Below are 20,066 nucleotides of genomic sequence, written 5' to 3'. Positions count from 1 at the left end.
GACATACAGCAGGTGATAAGTGCTGGAGATTTTTTTTTAACAGAAGTAAATTACAAATCTCTGGCACTTGATGGGACCAGTCGATCTGAAAGAATCTTTAAAAAATTTTGTGTGAACCTCCCCTTTAATAATAATTTATGCCTTAACACGGATATACGAAACACAAAACAACTATAGCAGAAAACCTACATAGTGCCCAAATACAATGGCAACACAGTCCTCTAATATTACCGCCACATCCTGACTATTAGTGACCTGTAGGTGTTTTCCATCCTATGGTATGTGTTAGTGGCAGGTCTATGTGCGGCTTCTCATGTTGCAGCATGTTCTGGTGACTGTCTATGTATTTTGGCTTTATTTACCTCATTCGCCATTAGGAAATGATTAACCAGCGATCCAGCGTTAGACAAAGGTTGAGAAACTATTGGCTGCTTGCTCAGCACAAACACACGACAGCATGACAAATGTGCGACTCCACGTAAAATCGCATTGGCTTGTACAGTACATGTGTATACATTGAAAAAATAGGATGTGATGATAGCTGCTCCTGAGTCAGCGCTCTTCAATTTATAGTATAGTATGAGCGAAATGGTGCAGGAATCCCTGGTGTCAGGCATAGCTATGCTGCTCATGTATGCGGAGAACAACATTCATTTCAATAGAACTGAGTTACAAAACCTGCATCCGAACTGAAGACAGGAGTAGTGCTGTCTCTGGAAGAAATGCTGTATTCTTTCCAGTCTGAGGGTGCCTTCACACCTACCGTATCGCAGCAGAAAATCCGCTGCGGATCCGTAGCAGATCCGCAGCATATTTAACTAGATGAATGAACACAGCATTAAAAACGCACTGTCAAATCCGCTGCGGATCCGCAGCAGATTTGTAAGTGCGGATTTGATGCTGTGTTCATTCATTTAGTTAAATCTGCTGCGGATCCGCAGTGGATTTTCTGCTGCGATACGGTAGGTGTGAAGGCACCCTGACACAGTGTTCTCTGCGGCCACATCTGTCCATGTCAGGAACTGTCTACAGCAGTAGCAAATCCTCACAGAAAACCTCTCCGGACAGATCCTGTCACGGAGAGAGGTGGCAGCAGAGAGCACTGTGTCAAACTGAAAAGAACACCCCACTTCCTGCAGGACATACAACAGCTGATAAGTATTGGAAGACTGGAGATTTTTAAATAGAAGTAAATTACAAATCTATATAACTTGGTGATACCAGTGGATTTGAAAGAAAAAAAATTTCACTGGATAACCCCCTTTACTGGTGCGCCAAATGCTGGAAACGGTAATATTTATGGCTTCAATATGACGTTCGCCAGCTTAAAAACCTTTTCCCAAGATTAAAGTCATTAAGTGAGAATGACCCCATTTATCGCGAGTACAGAAATCAGTTGTCCCTATGATTGGTGGACTGGCAGAGGGCATGCTTGGCTACTGGTCCACTCACTGTCTATGGGACTTCTGACCATAGCCAAGTGCAAGGTATAGCTATGTGTGGGAGTCGTGTAGAGAGTGAACGGACAGTGGCCAAGCGTTCATGCTGACGCTCCATTCACTTGGTGACACTTGACCTCTGTTCTCGCAATGGATGAGGGTCCCAGTGGTTAGACCACCACCATTTGGCTTCTTTACATATAACTGTGGGATAACCACTTTAAGAAAGACTAGTTGATCTACATTGTTTTACCTCCACATAGTTGGGCATAGCCCCCACCAATTAGGTAGGTACATTAAGAAACATAGAGATTTCCAAAAGAAGGACTGTTTCTACAAGGGAAATACGATTACAGTAAGTGGAACAGTGACACACACACATATATGGGGGAGATTTATCAAACATGGTGTAAAGTGAAACTGGCTCAGTTGCCCCTAGCAACCAATCAGATTCCACCTTTCATTTTCCAAAGAGTCTGTGAGGAATGAAAAGTGGAATCTGATTGGTTGCTAGGGGCAACTGAGCCAGTGTCACTTTACACCATGTTTGATAAATCTCCCCATAGGAGATCTTTCGGCGGAAGGCGTAATCTACCCGGCCATAGAATGGCGTCTATGGCACGGGCAGAAAGGCGTGCCGCCGCAAATGGGTACAAGTGACGGAATTCGCCGGAATTTATCTGTGCGGATTCCGTAGTGTGAACCAACCCTATCAATCAGGAATACATCCACCATGCAACATTACATATGATATCTCCATATAGCAAAGCTGATTTTGTCATTCAACACAACACCACCTTTACAAACTTACATTTATTTATTTTCTTCTAAAAAACGTATTCAATAGTCACGGACAATAGTTATGGACAATTTGGAAAACCATAATGCTTCCTGAAGATGACAAGGTTTACAGTACATGCCTATATCCCAATATAGTGATAGAAGATCAGCATTAGCTATATAAGAATATAGATAGCAAACACAATGACTGCCAAAGTGCCAACAGTGTCAAAAAGTAAAAAAAAAAAAAAAAAAAAAAATGTATGTGTGTGTGTGGGGGGGATGTATATATATATATATATATATATATATATATATATACACAAATATATATATATATATATATATATATATATATATATACACACACACACACACACACACACACACACAGTGGTACCTTGGTTTAAGAGCGTTTTGGTTTAAGAGCTCAATGTTTTTCAAAGTTGTGACTTGGTTTAAGAGCATTGCTTTGGTTTAAGAGCTCCCTGTACTGGGTGGGAGCGCGAATGGAGGAGGGTCATGGTCTGCATAGCGGGGTCTACAGCACTGTACTCTGACCCAGGAAGTCTCCTTCACCTTCCAAATTTTAGCAGATCAACTTCAGGCTGGGGCTTACATCAGGGGACAGGACTGTGGAGGTAATCTCTCCATCGCTGTAACCCCTCTCTCCCCGGACAGAGAGCGCCGCATGTATGTGCCCACTTCTGCCCTGTTCATTCCTTCATACTCCCTGCAGTCTCTGTCAGCCCTTGTGTTTCCCATCCTCTCCATTACTGTACAGTAACTTATAATATCTCATATTCTGCTGTTTCTGAATGTTTGTTTCATTTGTTTTACGTGTTATTCAGAATAATAAATCATTATTTTTGGGGTGTGGAACCAATTGTCTACAATTCTATGATTTCTTATGGAAAAATTTGCTTTGGTTTAAGACTGGACTTGGAGTACAAGCGCGGTCCGGAACAAATTATGCTCGTAATCCAAGGCACCACTATATATATATATATATATATATATATATATATATAGAGAGAGAGAGAGAGAGAGAGAGAGAGAGAGAGAGAGAGAGAGAGAGAGAGATATACACTGTATGTGTATTTTTCCCCCTCCAGGGATTTCTGCATGGTTAGGACCCTGCACAACACATAGTGATATAAGGACTGCTTAGAATATAATAACACAGACAGCTCTGCTACATGTGTTCGCCCAGTATGTTATTACCTGTTGAGTATGAGCCATGACGCATGTGTCTGTTGTGTTTCTTACCTGACTTAGCTCTTTCGGGGGCTTTTCCTCCATGGTATTAGTGGAATCAGGAGGGGGAAGATCTAGTGACATTTTCCTTGTCTCTCCAGTTCACCTGGACGTACGGCTGACAGATGTGCTGCTGGGACATTCTGTGCCAGTTACACAAACCTTACACCACTTCATACACAAGACCGCTGTTGTCACGTCCCCAAACTCCCCACAGATCAGTCCTTCTCTGCCCCTCTGGCTGTTTTGGAAAAGAGCAGGAGCCCCATGGGACATAAACAATCAGCATGCAAAACATGGTGCAAAACACACACAGCCAACACCATGATCAATGTGTGAGGACAGGGGGCATAGATCATTGCTATATACACAGCTGTGGAATCTGGGGATCAGTCTGACCAGTGCATGTGAACACGCTCCAATACCGGCCGTTGTTACACATTGATGGGCCCAATGCAAAGTGCCCCAGCCCAAAAGGTAAAAGCCTCATCAATGCATGCCCCCTGAACTATGACCAAGGTAAAGCCCACTAGAGTGCAAAGTACTGTGCAAACATTTTAGGCAGGTGTAGAAAAATTTAATTTTTAAAGGGGAACTGTGCCTTATTTTATTCAAATCAGCTGGTAGGAGAAAGTTTTTATAGATTTGTAAATTAATTCTATTTAAAAATCTCTAATCTTTCAGTACTTATCAGCTGCTGTATGCCTTACAGGAAGTGGATTGTTTTTTTCCAGTTTGCTCTCTGCTGCCACCTCTGTCTGTGACAGGAACTGTCTAAAGTAGGAAGGTTTCTTTTTTTTTTTTTTTTTTTTTTTTTTAATGGGGATTTGCTACTGATCTGGACAGTTCCTGTCAAGGACAGATGTGGCAGCAAAGAACACTGTGTCAGACTGGAAAGAATACACCACTTCCTGTAGGACTTACAGCAGACTTACTGATAAGTAATGGGAGGCTTGAGATTATTTAAATAGAAGTAATGTACAAATCTGTATAAATTTCTGACACCAGTTGATTTGAAACAAAACATTTTTTTTGCCAGAGTCCCCCTTTAGGACTGATTATGGGGTAAATGAGCACTCAAAGAAACAATTATTCCCAATAATGTGCGTACACTGAGGTATATACAGTGGTCCCTCAAGTTACAATGGCTTCAGGTTACAATATCCTCAACATACAATGTTCTTCCTAGAACAGCAGTTGTTTTCCATAAGGATTTGCTCTTGCTCTGGGCAGTTCCTGTGATGGACAGGGGTGGCAGCAGAGAGCAGTGTGTCAGACTAGTTAGAATACACCACTTCCTGCAGGACATACAGCATCTGATAAGTACTGGAAGACTTGAGATTTTTAAATAGAAGTAAATTACAAATCTATATAACTTTCTGACACCTGTTGATTTGAATAAATAAATAAATAAAATAATTGCCAGAATACCACTTTATAAACGAATTCATATATAATGTATGAATTAATATTGATATATGATGTAATGTGACCAATAATATATGATGTGACCTCCCTTTGCCTTCGTCAGAGCACTTACAGTTTATTAAGAAACTCATCAAGAAGTCATAAACAGTAATGCCTCTAAATAATCCAGTCATTCAGTTACAAAATTTTATTATACTGTTTTGTGTCCATCCAGCCCAGACTATCGCGCTCGAATGTCCTGACCATGACTCTTCTCTGCAGTTTGGTGCCCCACACATAACTAGCGACTTCATCAGGAAACTATAACAGTGGCGAAATAGGAATCAAGATAGCAAACAACCCACACGTATCACATCAATTACAATCATACACAAAGCATAAAAAACAGCATCTACTTTATTATTTAGTAATAGCCTATGCTACACTATACTAGTATGCTACACTTTATTAGAAAAAAATATTTTTTTAACATCTGAGCCTTATGACCCGAATACATAGTGCCATTGTACAAATGATCGAATTTAAAAGCACATTCCCATCTATTATATTTATACTTGTAGGACTCGTCAAATTGAATATTTTTGCACATACATTTATTTTGCAAACTTTCTTCTTTCTCCTGATATGCTGCTCTTTCCCTCCCATTGTTGACAGCTTGTTGTCTTGGTTACCGAACACCATTCTGCTCTAACAACATGATCTGGCTGGTATGTAAGGCACATCTGTCACCCGCTGGCCACCTACCAAGCTTGTGGCATACCTATGCGGCACATAATTTTTTTTGCCTGTGTCTATGTTTTTATTTTAATTAAAAAATAAATTATTTCGGCCATAATTAGTGTCACAACTTTGTGTTGTGTTCTTACTTTACTAACTAAAAAAAAAAAAATCAAGAAAATCTAATTGAGAAAAATCTAAATTAATCAAATAGTGGTGAATATGTACAACCCATGTGGCTCCAGTGTGAACAGGTTCTGTGAGTACTGCAACTATTCAAAAATTATTCAGCGCCGTCATTCTGAAGCTCAAACGTTAGAATTTCAAGCTGGGAACAATGAATTCAGTTGGATCTCACCGATGTATGTAAAGTAAATACACAATTTATAAATAGTTTTGAAAACATTGAATACAAAATAGAATTTTTCTTAACAGAACAAAATGCTACCGCAATTAAATGCAAGAGCATTGCCCACCAAGGAAACAAGTCGATTCATAAAAATTTACATTATTTCACAATGCACATACAGTAAATAGTTCATCATCTACAAATCCTCATCTCATCGACTAGATTCCTTATATCAAGGGTGGGAAACCTATCAACCTCCAGTTGCTGACAAACTACATTTCCCATCATGCAACAGCTGTAGGGCCGAAGGTTCCCCATCCCTGCATATGGACAGACACGTTCCCATTCGTATTTGCACTTTTTTGTGCTGAATACAGTCATTATGGGTTGAGTTATATTTTTGACTATTGTGGATTAAGGAAATGAGCTGAATTTCTTGATCAGTTGTTGGTCAGTGGTAATGTCTCTAATGTCCAACTTTTACATTGTAAAAATAAACAGCATCATTCCTATATCTCTTATTGCATGATAAAAGGCTTTTCCTGAAACCGACTTGGATTCCTGGGGGGAAGGGGCCAAAAGTCGTTATACATCCCTATCATGAAACAGAAAACACTTGTTTACCCTAAAGGGGTAGTCCAGTAAAAAATTTACTTTTCCTCTATCCACAGGATAGGGGAAAAGTAGGCGATTGCGGGGGTCTGACCTCTGTACCCCCCCCCCCCGCCAATCTCCGCATCGGTCTCCCCGACTTCTGTATTAAGAATAGAGCCACAGGTACAGCTCGTGACCTGCGGCTCTATTCATTCCTATGGAGTGACGGGCTGAGTACGCTGGAAAAACGCTGAACTCGCCTTTTTCCATCGTTCCATAGGAATCAATAGAGCCGTGGGTCACAAGTTGTACCTCTGGCTCTATTCATAACAAAGCTGGAGCGCCCGATACAAAGATTAGAGGTCAACCCCCACACACACAATCTCCTACTTTTTCACTATCCTGCGGATAGGGAAAAAGTGAATTTTCCCTGGAATAACTCTTTAGGCTATGTTCACACTACGTAAAAGGACAGCTTTTGTTGCCGATGGCAACAGCGGCCGTACTTTTGGCGCGGTGAAACAATGCCTTACTTCTAATGGGATCCCAGCCGGAGCGTATACACATCGTATGGGATCCCATACGAGGCCGCAAATAACTGACATGTTAGTTTTCTGCGGCCGGAATTCAGTGAATTCCGGCCGCAGAAAGCCCTGTCAGTTCACACAGTGAAGCAAGCATTTCCGGCCGTTTGCTTCACTGTGTGCTATGGGAAGCTCGGATGCGGGCGCGTGCTGATGCGCCCGCATAAGAGCTCTGCTGCCGGAAAGATCATCTGGCCGGTACTTAAGAACCGGCCGAGATGATCCGGCCAGAGGCTGGCCGTTCCGTGACCCGGCCAGGGTCACGGAATGGCCGGTCTCAGACGACGTGTTAACATAGCCTTAAAGAACATAATTCTTCTCCATGTTTTAATGGTGTACAGATGAAGGAAGGGACCCAAGTCCTCATAAGACCTCCTTTATTAGCCAAAGAGGAGAGTCACTTTGATTGTTAGCTTCCAATCTAAACCCAATATGACCATTTTCTATATGGTCCTCCATTCAGTTGATGTAATGCTACACTCTACTCAGCTTTATACCATTCAAAATGGTGGATGGAGTTAGTCCAACTTGAGTTTTCCCTACTACTGTCCCAATGGAAGCCTTAGGATGCTGTGGTGTGTTCAGCCTGGAAGCAGATAGGCCAGACACACTTAGACCATAGCTCATTGCTTGTCCAGAAGTCAGGCCATGCAACAGTTTACTTATTCTCTATTAACAATAGGGTGTCCATTCCCACCTCCGCCATGTAGCAAATGGCAAGTTTCTCCATGATTTTCCTCTTCTCTCGTGCAGGTATTATTAGCTTCTCTCTCCACCGTCTCAACGTCGCTTCTTTCTCTGTATACCGTATAGTGCACAATCAGTATGCACCATTTACACGTAATCCCTACAGAGTTACACACTATGTATTAGCTTAGCGTAACCCAATCACATCCATTGGCAATGCTTCTGATGCAGCTCTTTTAAGGATAAGTAGTCTGCCACCACATTGGCCTCCTTTAATGGTTTGCCATCATTCCTCTGTGCCACAAGAGTTGTGGAGAAGGTGTCGAGTGATTGCTTCTGGTCTTCAAGGTTTCCTCTTCCTTCCTCTTCTCTCACCTTCTCTGTTTCTTGATGATGAGACATTTCACCGTTCTCCTTGGCACATTCAGGTTCAGCAAGGACTTCCTCTACGAGTATAGGCATCTGCATGACTCTGGGGGGAGCATCCCGTTCAAATGACCCATTGTGGACACCAAAACCGGCAAGAGATTGAGGGGCGCAAAGGTATTCAGCCTGGAATAGAGGCATATTCTCATCGGTTGGGGAGTGCAAAGGCTCATTTACGAGCGTTGTTGGGAAATGGTCGTAACCGAAATAGATGGAGGAGAAATATTCTTTATTGGTAAAGCTGGAGCCGGAATGTCCTGATTTGTCTTTGGCCACTTCTGCTTTGGGGGTTGGGGGGAATTTCAGATGCTGTTCTTCGATCTTACAGTTAATTTTCAGAGGAGAAATATCCGTAGGGCTCGGATCCAGAAAGAATGGTGAAATAACATTAGGGGTGGATAGCCATTTCTGGAAAGACAAAGAGGAGGAATTCTAATTATTAACAATTAATGTAAAAACTAGAAATGGGCCCAACTGGACTATGCTCCAGTCCCATAGTTCCGCATTTCAATACTGGAGGCAGAAAAAGTTGGATGCAGCCTGAGGGAGTCCTGGAAAACATGTATTCACGTTTTCCCAGACTTGCTAGAATTGCATCCAAATTCTTCAGCCACCGATATTCAAATGCCAAATCATCAGACTCCAGCATGGTCCAGTTGTGCTCATCTCTAGTAAAGTCTCTCAACCTTTCCTAATAAGGGAGTACAGCATGTGGCCAACTTTTCTATTGTCCTGTAACTTTTTGGAAAATATGTTATCTCAGCAAAATTGCTCTGGTTTCATAATATACTCTAACTATGATTTGTCCCCAAATGTTGACTTTGCGGAATATTACTGTTGGAAGGGTGGCTGCCTATTGACTGTGATCCTGTGCACACATACAGTACATTTCCCAATGTCCTACACCATAGCCCTCATTCTTAAAGGTAAGAATCAATCAACTCTATATGATGCTCATAGCTGCGGGCATGGGCAGAAAGCTGAGGGAGATAAAACAAATGATACCTGTCTTATATCTGATCACTGTTCACACAGCTATGTAATTATGTTTTTCTTTCCGGCTTGGATGCCTGCTCAGCTTCCCTGCTCAGCTTCCTGCACTGAGCTCTGTATGTCAATCAGTAAAAGTAGGAAGGTTGGGGAGGAAGGAGGCATGCATGCTGCAGCTCAGCCTCTAAGACATATAAGCTCTGAGCATGATATAGAGATGGCAGATTTCCTTTAACCCCTTAAGGTCAATGGCAATTTTCATTTTTGCGCTTTCACTTTTTCCACTTTATGTTTAAAAGGTCATAGCGCTTTTTTCACCTAGAGACCCATATGAGCCCTTTTTTTTTTGCAATACCAATTGTACATTGCAATGACAGACTTTAATTTCCCATAAAATATCCTGCGAAACCGGGAAAAAATCATTTGCGCTGCCCAATTGGAAAAAAAAGGGATTTGTTTTCATTTCAGGAATTTTCATATTTACGCCATTTGCCTTATGGTAAAATTGACATGTTATGCATGTTCCTTAAGTTGTTTCGATTACAACGATATGTAACTTGCATAACTTTTATATTATTTGATGGCTTTTAAAAAATGAAAACCTTTTTATATAAACTAAATGTGTTTAAACTTGCTCCATTCCCAGGCTTATAGCGCTTTTATCCTTTGGTCTATGGGGCTGTGTGAGGTCATTTTTTGCGCCATGATGTGTTCTTTCTATCGGTACCTTGTTTGCACATATGCAACTTTTTGATAACTTTTTATTACATTTTTTCTAGATTTGATGCAACAAAAAATGTGCAATTTTGCACTTTGGAATTTTTTGGGGCGCTTACCCCATTTACCGTGCGAGGTCAGGAATGTGATTAATTAATAGTTCGGGCAATTACACACGCGGCGATACAAAATATGTTTATTTATTTGTTTATTTATTTATATTTATAAAATACGAAAAGGGTGCCATTTGGACTTTTATTAGGGGAGGGGATTTTTTATTAATAAAAACTATTTTTTTTTTTACATTAACAAGAAGCCCCCCTGGGGGACTTGTATATACACAGCAATGATCATTGTAATCGGTGATACATTGCTTTGGCCTGCTGCAGGCCATAGCAATGTATTGCCGATCCGGGATCAGCGTCATTGCGACGCTGAGTCTCGGCCCAGCCAGAAGCACGGACGGGGGGGGGGGGGGGGAGATCCGACCCACTAGACACCAGGGACGTGAAGTATAAAGCATTTCAGTGCAGCTCTCAGGTTTGACAACTGTGCACCAAAATGCGTAATTAGCATTACCCGCACAGGCTAATAGAGGCGCTCCCCGGCTGCAGATATCAGCCGGAAGAGGGGCCGTTTATAGCGGGGTCCTGGCGGGACCCCTCTCTGAACTCCCCCTGCGCCACCATGATGTACCAGGTACGTTATGGGGCGCTAAGGGGTTAAAGATTACAGTCTAGAGACTGAGCTGCAACTAAGTGTGTATGTATCTTGTATAGTGGAACTAGGGGTTAGTAAGGGTTTGTTTTACAGACTCTGTGTACTGCTTCATGATGATGCCCCTGAGAAACACCAAGAAGAAAAAGAATACCTTCATCACAAGGAAACATGGAAACATATCACATTTCTGATTAAAAGTCCCAAGGTGAATATGTGCAGCTTTGCTTACAGCTGACGTGCCCTAAAATCTACACAATCTACATGTATGATGGTATAGCTCTTCTTGAATGGGCACTGACAATACTGTATATAATCTTCAATGCTGTAATTCCTAGTGGAGGACATAAGGCACTATTACACAAAACGATTATTGGCCATATTCGGACGATAATCGTCTTGTGTAAAAGAAGACAACAAACAATGTTGGCTGATCATTGTCTATCGTTGTCTTTCAAAATGTTGAAAGACAAACGACTAAGACAGCATCGATCTGCTGCCGCCGTTCATGGAATCCGCTGCTATGTTCTATGGGCTGCTATGTTCTATGGGCTGCAGGTCCCCATGCTACCACAACGCCCCCCCCCCCCCCACCCACCCATCTCCCCCCCGCGGCTCTCACCCGCTTTGTAATAGCGCTGGCAGCGAGCGAGAAACGAGGAGCAAGTGAGCGCCGTGTAATAGGGGCTATACTGTACAAATTGCTTCTAGTTAGATGTCTCTTATACATCCATTAACCCTATAAGGATTGTTCACGATACCTTGAAGTTTCCTTTGTGAGTATTTAGTAAAGGATCAAAAAACGGTGATGGATCTGGAACACCTATCCACATTATCTTCTTAACCCTAAGATTAAAAGAACTTGTATTAGATAAATATATACAAATAGAGACCAAGAATAAAAAGTAAAAAATAAGACAATTGAGCAGTTTTCACACAATTTTTTTTTTTTTAATTGGAGACGGCTGTTCCGCTGGTTTACTTCTTGGACTATGATTTGCTTAAGATCACGAGATTAAGTCGATCACGACTTAAACATCCCCCCCCCCCATGTCTCAAAAGGGTTTAGGTGTAAGTTTCAGCTTTGGCTTTAGCCATCTTCTGCTCCCTAGACAACCCCTTCAAATAAACCCTACAGGATTCATCATAGGACCATGCGATATGGACTTTTACCTTTTTGAAGAACAAAGGACAACCACCAAGATCAACAAAACAATTGAAATGGCTGCCACTCCTGGTGTGGGAAAGGTGAAACCTGAAGATGAAAGATATGATTTATTAGTAGAATAATCACAGCTGCTTTTTTTAGGGTGTGTTCACACAATATTTTAAGGCAAAAATACGGCTGTATTTTGATCATTACAGCTATAAAAAATTACCACGATCAAAACACGGCCGTATTTTTGCCTCAAAAAACTTTTTGAGAACATAGCCTGAATGTTATGGCTGATATTATAATAATATAATAAATGTATTACCTTGAGAAGGAGTTGTCCATTGTACAGGCTTGCTCCATTCGCTCCACCTGCCCCCTTTGTAGCGTGTTTGGTTAATACGCACCCTGGCTTCATACAGAGTATCGGGGTGTAGGTCCCGCAGTGATGCAGACACATCTGTTTGCTTTATTGTGAATTTTTTGCCATCCTGTAAAAAGGAAGTGCAACTTTTTGGTTTTTGCGGAAATCGGGGTTGTATGATGAAAAAATGGTTTGCTTTATGCTTGTAAAGTAGCACCGCCATTGTCCGTGTATGATATCTGCTATTACAGCTCAGTCCCATTCTAGGAAATTGGAGTGATCTGCAATATCACATACATGAAAAAAAACTGTATGACTTCATACAACCCCTCTAACTCCTCATTGGTAACTTTGCTTAGTGTTATTTACTTTGATGGGTTTATTTAGTGGTTGTTACGCTACAATCATTCACCTTCCATGACCATTTCACTGGTTTATATTGGACTTCGGTTTCCACGTTGTCTATGTAATTCCTATAACTGGTGTGCCAGGTGAGGTTCCACATGCCATCTTCCGTTATCTGGATGTCAAGTAACGTAGGTGGATCCAGACGTACTGCAAAAGGAATTGATTAATATGTTGTAACATGGATATATAGAAAATTTGCACTAATAAAGTTTTTCTTATCTGACCCCTTCTTATATGTCTTCTTAGGACCCCCAACCTGCATGTGAGCCAGAGGAGAGATTTGCTACTAACAATTAAAGGGCTACTCCGGCAAAAATTTTTACTTCTTTAATTTAATTCTATTTAAAATTTTCAAGTCTTTCCATACTTATCAGCTGCTGTATGTCCTGCAAGAAATGTTGTTTTCTTTTCAGTCTGACACAGTGCTCTCTGCTGCCACCTCTGTCTGAGACAGGGACTGGAAAGCAGGAAAGGTTTTCTATGGGGTTTTGCTGCTGCTCTGGACAGTTCCTGTCTCGGACAGAGGTGGCAGCAGAGAGCACTGTGTCAGACTGAAAAGAAAACAACATTTCCTGCAGGACATACAGCAGCTGATAAGTATGGGAAGACTGGAGATTTTTAAATAGAAGAAAATTACAAATCTATATAACTTTCTGAAACCAGTTGATTTGAAAGAAAACGATTTTTGCTGGACAATACCTTTAAACATAGAAAAGTTAAAAAATAAAAAGTGAGTATATTGCAAAACTGTGATCACAACCCCTTTTGATCTCTTTTAAAAAAAAAAAAAACGCTTTAAAGGAATTGTCTTGCATTGAAAGATTTTTAAATACTCCATTACAGCATTGTGAGCTAGAAGGAAGGGACGCCTTTTTGGTACGTGAAAGCAATTATAAGGGTCATCTCTCTCGGGGGAACATCAGTGCATTACATAAATTACCCATTCATTTCAATGCAAAGTGTGTAGTGCTTTGTCTCCTCCATGGATGGGAGGAAGGAGAATTGAACACTTGCTGCCAGGTTGCCAACAAATAGTTGCTCTTTAAAGACATCCTATAGGTCAGGGTATTTGTGAGCAGGGCCGGCTCCAGGTCTTTGCGGGCCCTTGCGCGACAGAGCCTCAGCGGGTCCCCCCATCCACTTTGCACCCATCATCCACACACTATGCACAATTTCTTCAGACACCACTAACAAACACAAACACACATTACTGACACACACACACTTTCTCATACACACATTACTAACAGACATTACTGACTGATTGACTTACTGACACACACACACACACACACACACACACACACACACACACACACACACACACACACACACAGCACTTGCAGCTCAGTCTTCTCCCTCTTCCTCTCTGTCTGATCTTCTCACTGTAAGGTTGAGGACCTGTGGGTCATGTGATCGGGTCCTTCACCCCTCTCTTTCTGTGTAGGACGCTCACAGGACCTGCTCCTTCGCTGTCTTCTGATTTTCAGCCCGCTCACCCTGCATTACAGTGAGCAGGCTGAACATTACAGGACCTGGCCCCCCTCCCTCTCTGGGCCCCTAGAGGTGCTGTGGGCCCTGACACTTGCCTAGGTAAGCTCAGTGCTGATGCCGGTTCTGTGAGGGACCTTTTCTTCTAAGTTTAGTATAGGCTTTGGTGGAACATAAGCCTATGGTCATAGGGAAGCAGTGCGCTATTGTACCCTATTATAGAATGTGCACACTATAGTAGGCAGCGTTTTCTCAGTACTTACAATTATAAAATGGCTTGAACTTAGGTATAGATGTGACCATCTCCCTGATGTCGTGTCCAGCACTGCAGATCACGCTGACGTTCATATAATCTTCGACCGTCATTGTATCCTTAAACTAAAGGAAAAAGAATAAAAGAATCAGGGAAAGGCTAGAGATGAGCGAACCTGGAGCATGCTCGAGTCCATCCAAACCCGAACTTTCGCCATTTGATTAGCGGTGGCTGCTGAACTTGGATAAAGCCCTAAGGCTATGTGGAAAACATGGATATAGTCATTGGCTGTATCCATGTTTTCCAGATTTATCCAAGTTCAGCAGCCACCGCTAATCAAATGCCGAACGTTCGGGTTCGGATCCACTCGAACCCGAACCCGGTTCGGTCATCTCTAGTAAAGGCCGATAACAGCTGAGTGGTTTATAGCTTGAATCATTTTTGATTTTACAAATACGGAGAGAATGACTTAGCGGATACAAAAAGAAGTAAGTAAAGGAGAAGCCCATAGCCAGCATGATATCTATAAAGGGGGTGCTGTGCCTGGCATGTGGGGCATCACAGCTAGTATGGGGAGAGAGCTATGGCTAGCATGGGGGGATGTCATTTAGAAGCGAGATGATGCCCAGGCACCTCTGACCCTGTTAAGGTGCTAAAAGAAGGATTCATACTGCTCAGGGTCGGGTGAAATAACCTTAAAGGAATTATCCAGGTTCTCTAGAGGGTTCCATTATAAGTCTATGGGGCTTTTCAGAGAAGTTGGATGGAGATGAGTGTGAACCCTGAAGTGAAGCACTTAAGCTAGCTCTTATCTCTGCTCATTCTACTGATCAGTGGGAATCTTTTCAGTAAGTCCCAACCAAAACTTTTGACTTTTCTGCGTGAATTTTTTTTTTTTTTTTTAATTATCAGGGACACTTTAAGGGTAGAGCAATCTCCATCCTTAAAAAGTTGGGTACATTCCAATGAGGAACTCATGCACACTTAAAAAGTAAACACCCTCTGATAAACAAAATTGCCCTCAATGTGTTTTCCAAGTCTAGTGATGCCCCTTTGTACTCACATAGACACCATTTACAGTAAGATTCATTACACAACTTTTAAGATCACCACTTAGGAGGAGGGAGCACTTTCCTCGGATATTCCTGTAAGAGAGTAACAATAAAAGTCAGGGGATACAGGTTACATATCTTGTCTTATTCATATTATACAAACTCGGAGATAGAAAACCATGACCCATTAGATAAATGGATAGGCAGGTGCTGTTTCCTCCTCATTAAGTTTAAGAGTATTTGCACACTACGGAATACATACGGAGACTTCAAGCAGATTCTGCTGCGGGGCCTTTGCTGGAAGTTCCCATAGACCCAACGATATTCACCAGCCAATTCCGCTGTCCGCCCAAAGAAATGTGAGTTCTTTGGGCGGATGGTGGAATTTGACGGCAAAAATCACTGAGTCAATGGAATAGGCAAAACTTCAAGCCGAGGCCACACAGCGGAATCCGCTTGAAGTCTTTGCGCGTATTCCATAGTGTGCACATACTCTTACTGTCTCAGACTAATTCTGAGGGTGATTGTCTAGGAGTAACATGACAGCTGCAACCTCATGCAGGGCTTTATGAATGCTACATAACTCCAAGCTGCAAAAAGTTACTACTCCACAGACCAATAAGTGGAAAAACTAGGATAAAAGTGGAATCCCTTTTTTTTATGGGTCAACATACAACGTGTTTCTAAGTCAGTCTGACTTCTTCATCAGGTACACAATCATGAAACATGTTGTACAATGGACCTTGTTACATTTTTCTAACAGCCATTGTTTTCACCGGCCGGACTTTTGCGACCAAAACTACGGCCGTAGAATTACGATCGTCACATGGTTATAAACGGGATAAAACAGGTGATTTACTTTAAATACTGCGCCCAGCCCGAAAAACCACTCAGAATTTTTTTTACATCAAAATCAAGTTTAATTCGGCAGATATAAGTTTTACGTTCACGGCGGTATTGAAATACACGTCTGTTGTTGCAGTATTACCGGCCGAAAATAATTGACATGTTCATTTTTTACGGGGCCTTATAAACAACGACCGTTATCTGATATGTAGTGTGAATTCAACGGCCGTAGTAACATTGCATTGCAGTCATTATAGGGAACCTCAAAACAACGGCCGTAGTTTTGCGACGTGGACAACGGCCGTTATTTTACGTAGTGTGAACATAGCCTAAAGTTGGTAGCCCCCTAAAGCCCTGTTCCTAATTTGGAGAACTTAAAGTGTCACTGTCATAATTTCAAAATCAACAGAAGATGTGAAATAAAGCAGTTTGCAATATACATTATTTTTTTTTTTTTTTATCATGCTGTAAAACAAAGCTGTAGTTACCAGAAATCCAGGTCCAGTTTAATGAAGGCAGATTTTCTGACTTGTGCTGGTTGAAAAAACAGACTAAACACAGGAGATCCGGCCAGTACAGAGAGTCACGGCTCAATGTATCCATCAGTCACATGACTGCCTTCTCTCTGTGAGCGCTCAGATGGCCTGGGATACACTGGACTTCCTGTTTTCTGACTCTTTGAGAAACAAAAGAGTCGGAAAACAGAAAGTGCCGTGTTTTCCATGATAACTAAAAAAAATAAATAATGAATGTAAATTGCACACTTGCTTTATATCACATCTACTGTTGATTTAGATTTTGAAAGTTATAACGACAGGGACACTTTAAATAGTAATGAGTGGTCTTATCAGTGTTTGACAGCCATCTCTTTATTTAGAGTCATATTGAAAAGAATCTCCCTCTGGACTCCTAAGTACAGAAAAAGCATGGATAGAAAGGGGCCCCAAGTGCCACAAAGCCCCGCCTAGTTGACAATGTCCATCAATGAAATTTTAGAGCGGAAAGAAGACACGTTTTATGCAGGTATATGTCACATGTGCAGCATCTAAGCTTGAGAATGGCGCGAAGAACCGCGCATGGAATGACAGTATCACTTACAGGCTATGTTCACACTACGTAAAACTACGGCCGTAGTTCTCGCCGCAGAACTACGGCCGTAGTTTTGCGGTGTATAACAAAGCCTTATGTTGAATGGGATCCCGGCCGGAGCCTACACACATCGTATACGCTCCGGCCGGGATCTGTGCGACGCCGGAAAAAACTGACAGGTCAGTTTTCTGCGGACGGAATTCAGTGAATTCTGGCTGCAGAAAGACCTGTCAGTTCACACAGTGAAGTGAGCGGCTCCGGCCGCTTGCATCACTGTGGTCTATGGGAAGCTGTGATGCGGGCGCACACTAATGCACCCGCATCAGAGCTCCGCGGCTGGAAAGATCACCCGGCCGGTACTTAAGTACCGGCTGGGATGATCTGGGCACAGACTGGCCGTTCCGTGACCCGGCCGGGGTCACGGAACGGCCGGTCTCTTACCCAGTGTGAACATAGCCTAAAGATAATTATGACTGTTTGTTAGCGTTTGTTACAGTAGGAACGAAGTGAAGCCCACAGCCGGATGAGCAGAATGCAGATTTTAATGAAGTGATAGTAAATTCCTTTTAATTTACAAAATAGGGTCACTTCTCAGGGGTCCCCATTGTAGTGATAATTCAGGGGTTATGTGATATGGTGATAGGTACCCTAAAACAATTTGACTGAAAAGTGTTCTAAAATGGCGCCTCCTTCCCTCCTGTGCCCAAACAGCAGTACATGGTAACATACGAGGAAAGTTACATCACAAAATTTGGGATGTCTTTTTTTGGCAATTGTAACAAAATATGCATATTATTAGAAAACATGTTAAGTCTTCTATTAATTTTAATATATATATATATATATATATATATATATATATATATATATATATATATATATATTAGCACATATTCATAAATTGAGACAGGTCAAATTTAAAAATTGTACCATACAGACCTAGGTATCCTGCCCATTATGGGGTTACTACGATAAGCTTCCACGCTGCATGGAGTCAAAGCAAAATTTCTAGCTACTTCCCATGAACAGGACACAGTATCAAAACTGTTGTGTGTACAGTCCAGATGACCTGAAATGGAAAAGTGCAAATGGTAAGAGTCACGTATCCCACATCCAACAAGAATCAATACAAAGTATGCAGTATCCGGGAAAGTACTGTATGTGCCACTGCTAAGTGTTTGGTATTGTCAGTCGGCACAGAGGTATTGTATTTATAGTGTTTTTAATGTAAACCTTTCCAAGATGTAGTATTCACTTTTGGGCACAAGATGACACCACTGAGTTTTACTGTATCTATGCCATTACATTGAAGTATATGAGGGTTAAAGGGGAGATAAATCTAATCTGCTGATATGTCCCTACTGCACAGGTGCAATTAGTCTTTTGCTCTACAGTCCGGTTAGACAGTTAGGAGCAGTGCCCCTCCCATAGTGCTGGTTTAGTCCGCCCTCGACATGCCCGCTCCATTATTTTTAACTAGAAAGGGGTGGGGTGGCTGCTAACTGAACTGTCACTTTAAGAAAGTTTCAAGTAAATTTATGCAAATGGTTAAGAACTTGGACCCTATGCTTATTCAAACGCACCACACTACAAGGGACTATTCTCCAAGGGACTGTTCTCCAGACACAAGTTTATCTCGGCTATGACATCTCTTTGTTGTTGTACATTCCCTAAAATGTTGTCTTCTTAAAAATGTCACCAAATGTTTTCTATGTTCAGTACGTCTCACTGAAATACCTGGAAATGTCAGAATAACATAAAAAGACATTGGCTGCCCTACTGTATAACCCCACAGAATCTCTCCAAGGTTAACTCTTTAGAACACTGGCAGTTTCAATTGTTTTATTTTTATGTCAACCCGGTTGCTTCTATGTAATTTCATGGCATTTTTAAGATCATAAGAGGTTATGTACGAGGCGCTGTTTTTTTCCCGGCCGTTCAGTTTTTTTTCTTTTTCATAATTACAGTCATGATTTTGAGGCAAAAACCAGCCATATTTTGATTATATATTTAAAAAAATTGAACAGGCAAAAAAAAAAAAAAAAAAAAAGGTCACAGGTCTAGGTCACAGATTTAGGCTATGTTCACACAACGTATGTTTAGCATACGTATGTTTAGCAACGGCTGTGATTTATGCTAAACATACTTTGTATTTGAATGAATGGAATCCCGGCCGGAGCTTACACATACAGTATATGCTCCGGCTGGGATTCCAACCGGCCGCACGAAAAACTGACATGTCAGTTTTGTACGGCCGCTATTCATTGAACAGTTCACGCAATGGAGTGTGCGGTGCAATGGTAAATTGGAATACGGCACACACAGATGCGCCTGCATCCCAATTCAACAGAAATGAAGATCATCATTATCAATGATAATCTACGGTAACACTGGCCGGGTCACAGAACGACTGATCTCATACGCCATGTGAACATGGCCTCATACTGTATGCTTTCCTGTGTTTCGCAATATTGTCACAGTTCTTCATTAGAAGGTAAATCACTCAGTTACTAGTAAATGCATGTATTAGGACTCTGATACCTTCAGGAGGAGTTGTCCATTGGACAGGCTTGCTCCAGTTGCTCCATCTGCCTCCTGGGAAGTCGGTCTGGTTCACTCGCACTTTGGCTTCATACTGAGTGTCAGGATGTAGGTTCTCCAATTTGACTACATTGACATTTAAAACTTTGACATTTAGGGCATCCTAAAAAATAAAAATAATTTT

General features: G+C 41.6%; 4 protein-coding genes across 5 annotated transcripts in view; 1 reads left to right on the top strand and 3 right to left on the bottom strand.

The window, feature by feature from the left end:
* TMPRSS6 (transmembrane serine protease 6) overlaps positions 1 to 3,731 on the bottom strand; it is a 55,388-nt gene extending 51,657 nt beyond the window's left edge. For both annotated transcript variants that reach the window (XM_069967153.1, XM_069967154.1), the window contains exon 1: positions 3,489 to 3,731. In XM_069967153.1, the coding sequence (XP_069823254.1) occupies positions 3,489 to 3,560 (72 nt within the window). In that variant the 5' untranslated portion in view covers positions 3,561 to 3,731. The remainder of the gene's footprint in view (positions 1 to 3,488) is intronic.
* Positions 1 to 20,066, top strand: part of KCTD17 (potassium channel tetramerization domain containing 17) — a 232,002-nt gene that overhangs the window by 70,358 nt on the left and 141,578 nt on the right. The gene's annotated exons all lie outside the window — the stretch shown is intronic.
* Positions 7,547 to 18,371, bottom strand: IL2RB (interleukin 2 receptor subunit beta). The gene is made up of 8 exons (XM_069968858.1): positions 18,281 to 18,371; positions 15,418 to 15,499; positions 14,365 to 14,479; positions 12,615 to 12,757; positions 12,164 to 12,329; positions 11,859 to 11,940; positions 11,447 to 11,531; positions 7,547 to 8,669 (listed from the first exon to the last, which is right to left on the bottom strand). Exons 1-8 carry the CDS (start codon positions 18,295 to 18,297, stop codon positions 8,037 to 8,039), a joined length of 1,323 nt encoding a protein of 440 aa, XP_069824959.1. The 5' UTR covers positions 18,298 to 18,371; the 3' UTR covers positions 7,547 to 8,036.
* Positions 19,845 to 20,066, bottom strand: part of LOC138789339 (interleukin-2 receptor subunit beta-like) — a 30,916-nt gene continuing 30,694 nt past the window's right edge. Inside the window, exon 7 of the mRNA XM_069967945.1 lies at positions 19,845 to 20,045. Within this exon, the coding sequence (XP_069824046.1) occupies positions 19,845 to 20,045 (201 nt within the window). The remainder of the gene's footprint in view (positions 20,046 to 20,066) is intronic.

This window comes from Dendropsophus ebraccatus, chromosome 4 (assembly GCF_027789765.1).
Source record: "Dendropsophus ebraccatus isolate aDenEbr1 chromosome 4, aDenEbr1.pat, whole genome shotgun sequence".
In the NCBI taxonomy this organism is placed as follows: domain Eukaryota; kingdom Metazoa; phylum Chordata; class Amphibia; order Anura; family Hylidae; genus Dendropsophus; species Dendropsophus ebraccatus.
This window is presented reverse-complemented; position numbering and strand designations above follow the sequence as displayed.

Bases quoted from the DNA above. Each gene is read 5' to 3' on its own strand.
- IL2RB (XM_069968858.1), bottom strand. The intron at 14,480-15,417 runs GTGAGTACAAAG...TTTTTCCTTTAG, and splicing joins TTACTGTAAATGGTGTCTAT to TTTAAGGATACAATGACGGT. The intron at 12,758-14,364 runs GTAAGTACTGAG...TTCCTTTTGCAG, and splicing joins GTTCAAGCCATTTTATAATT to TACGTCTGGATCCACCTACG.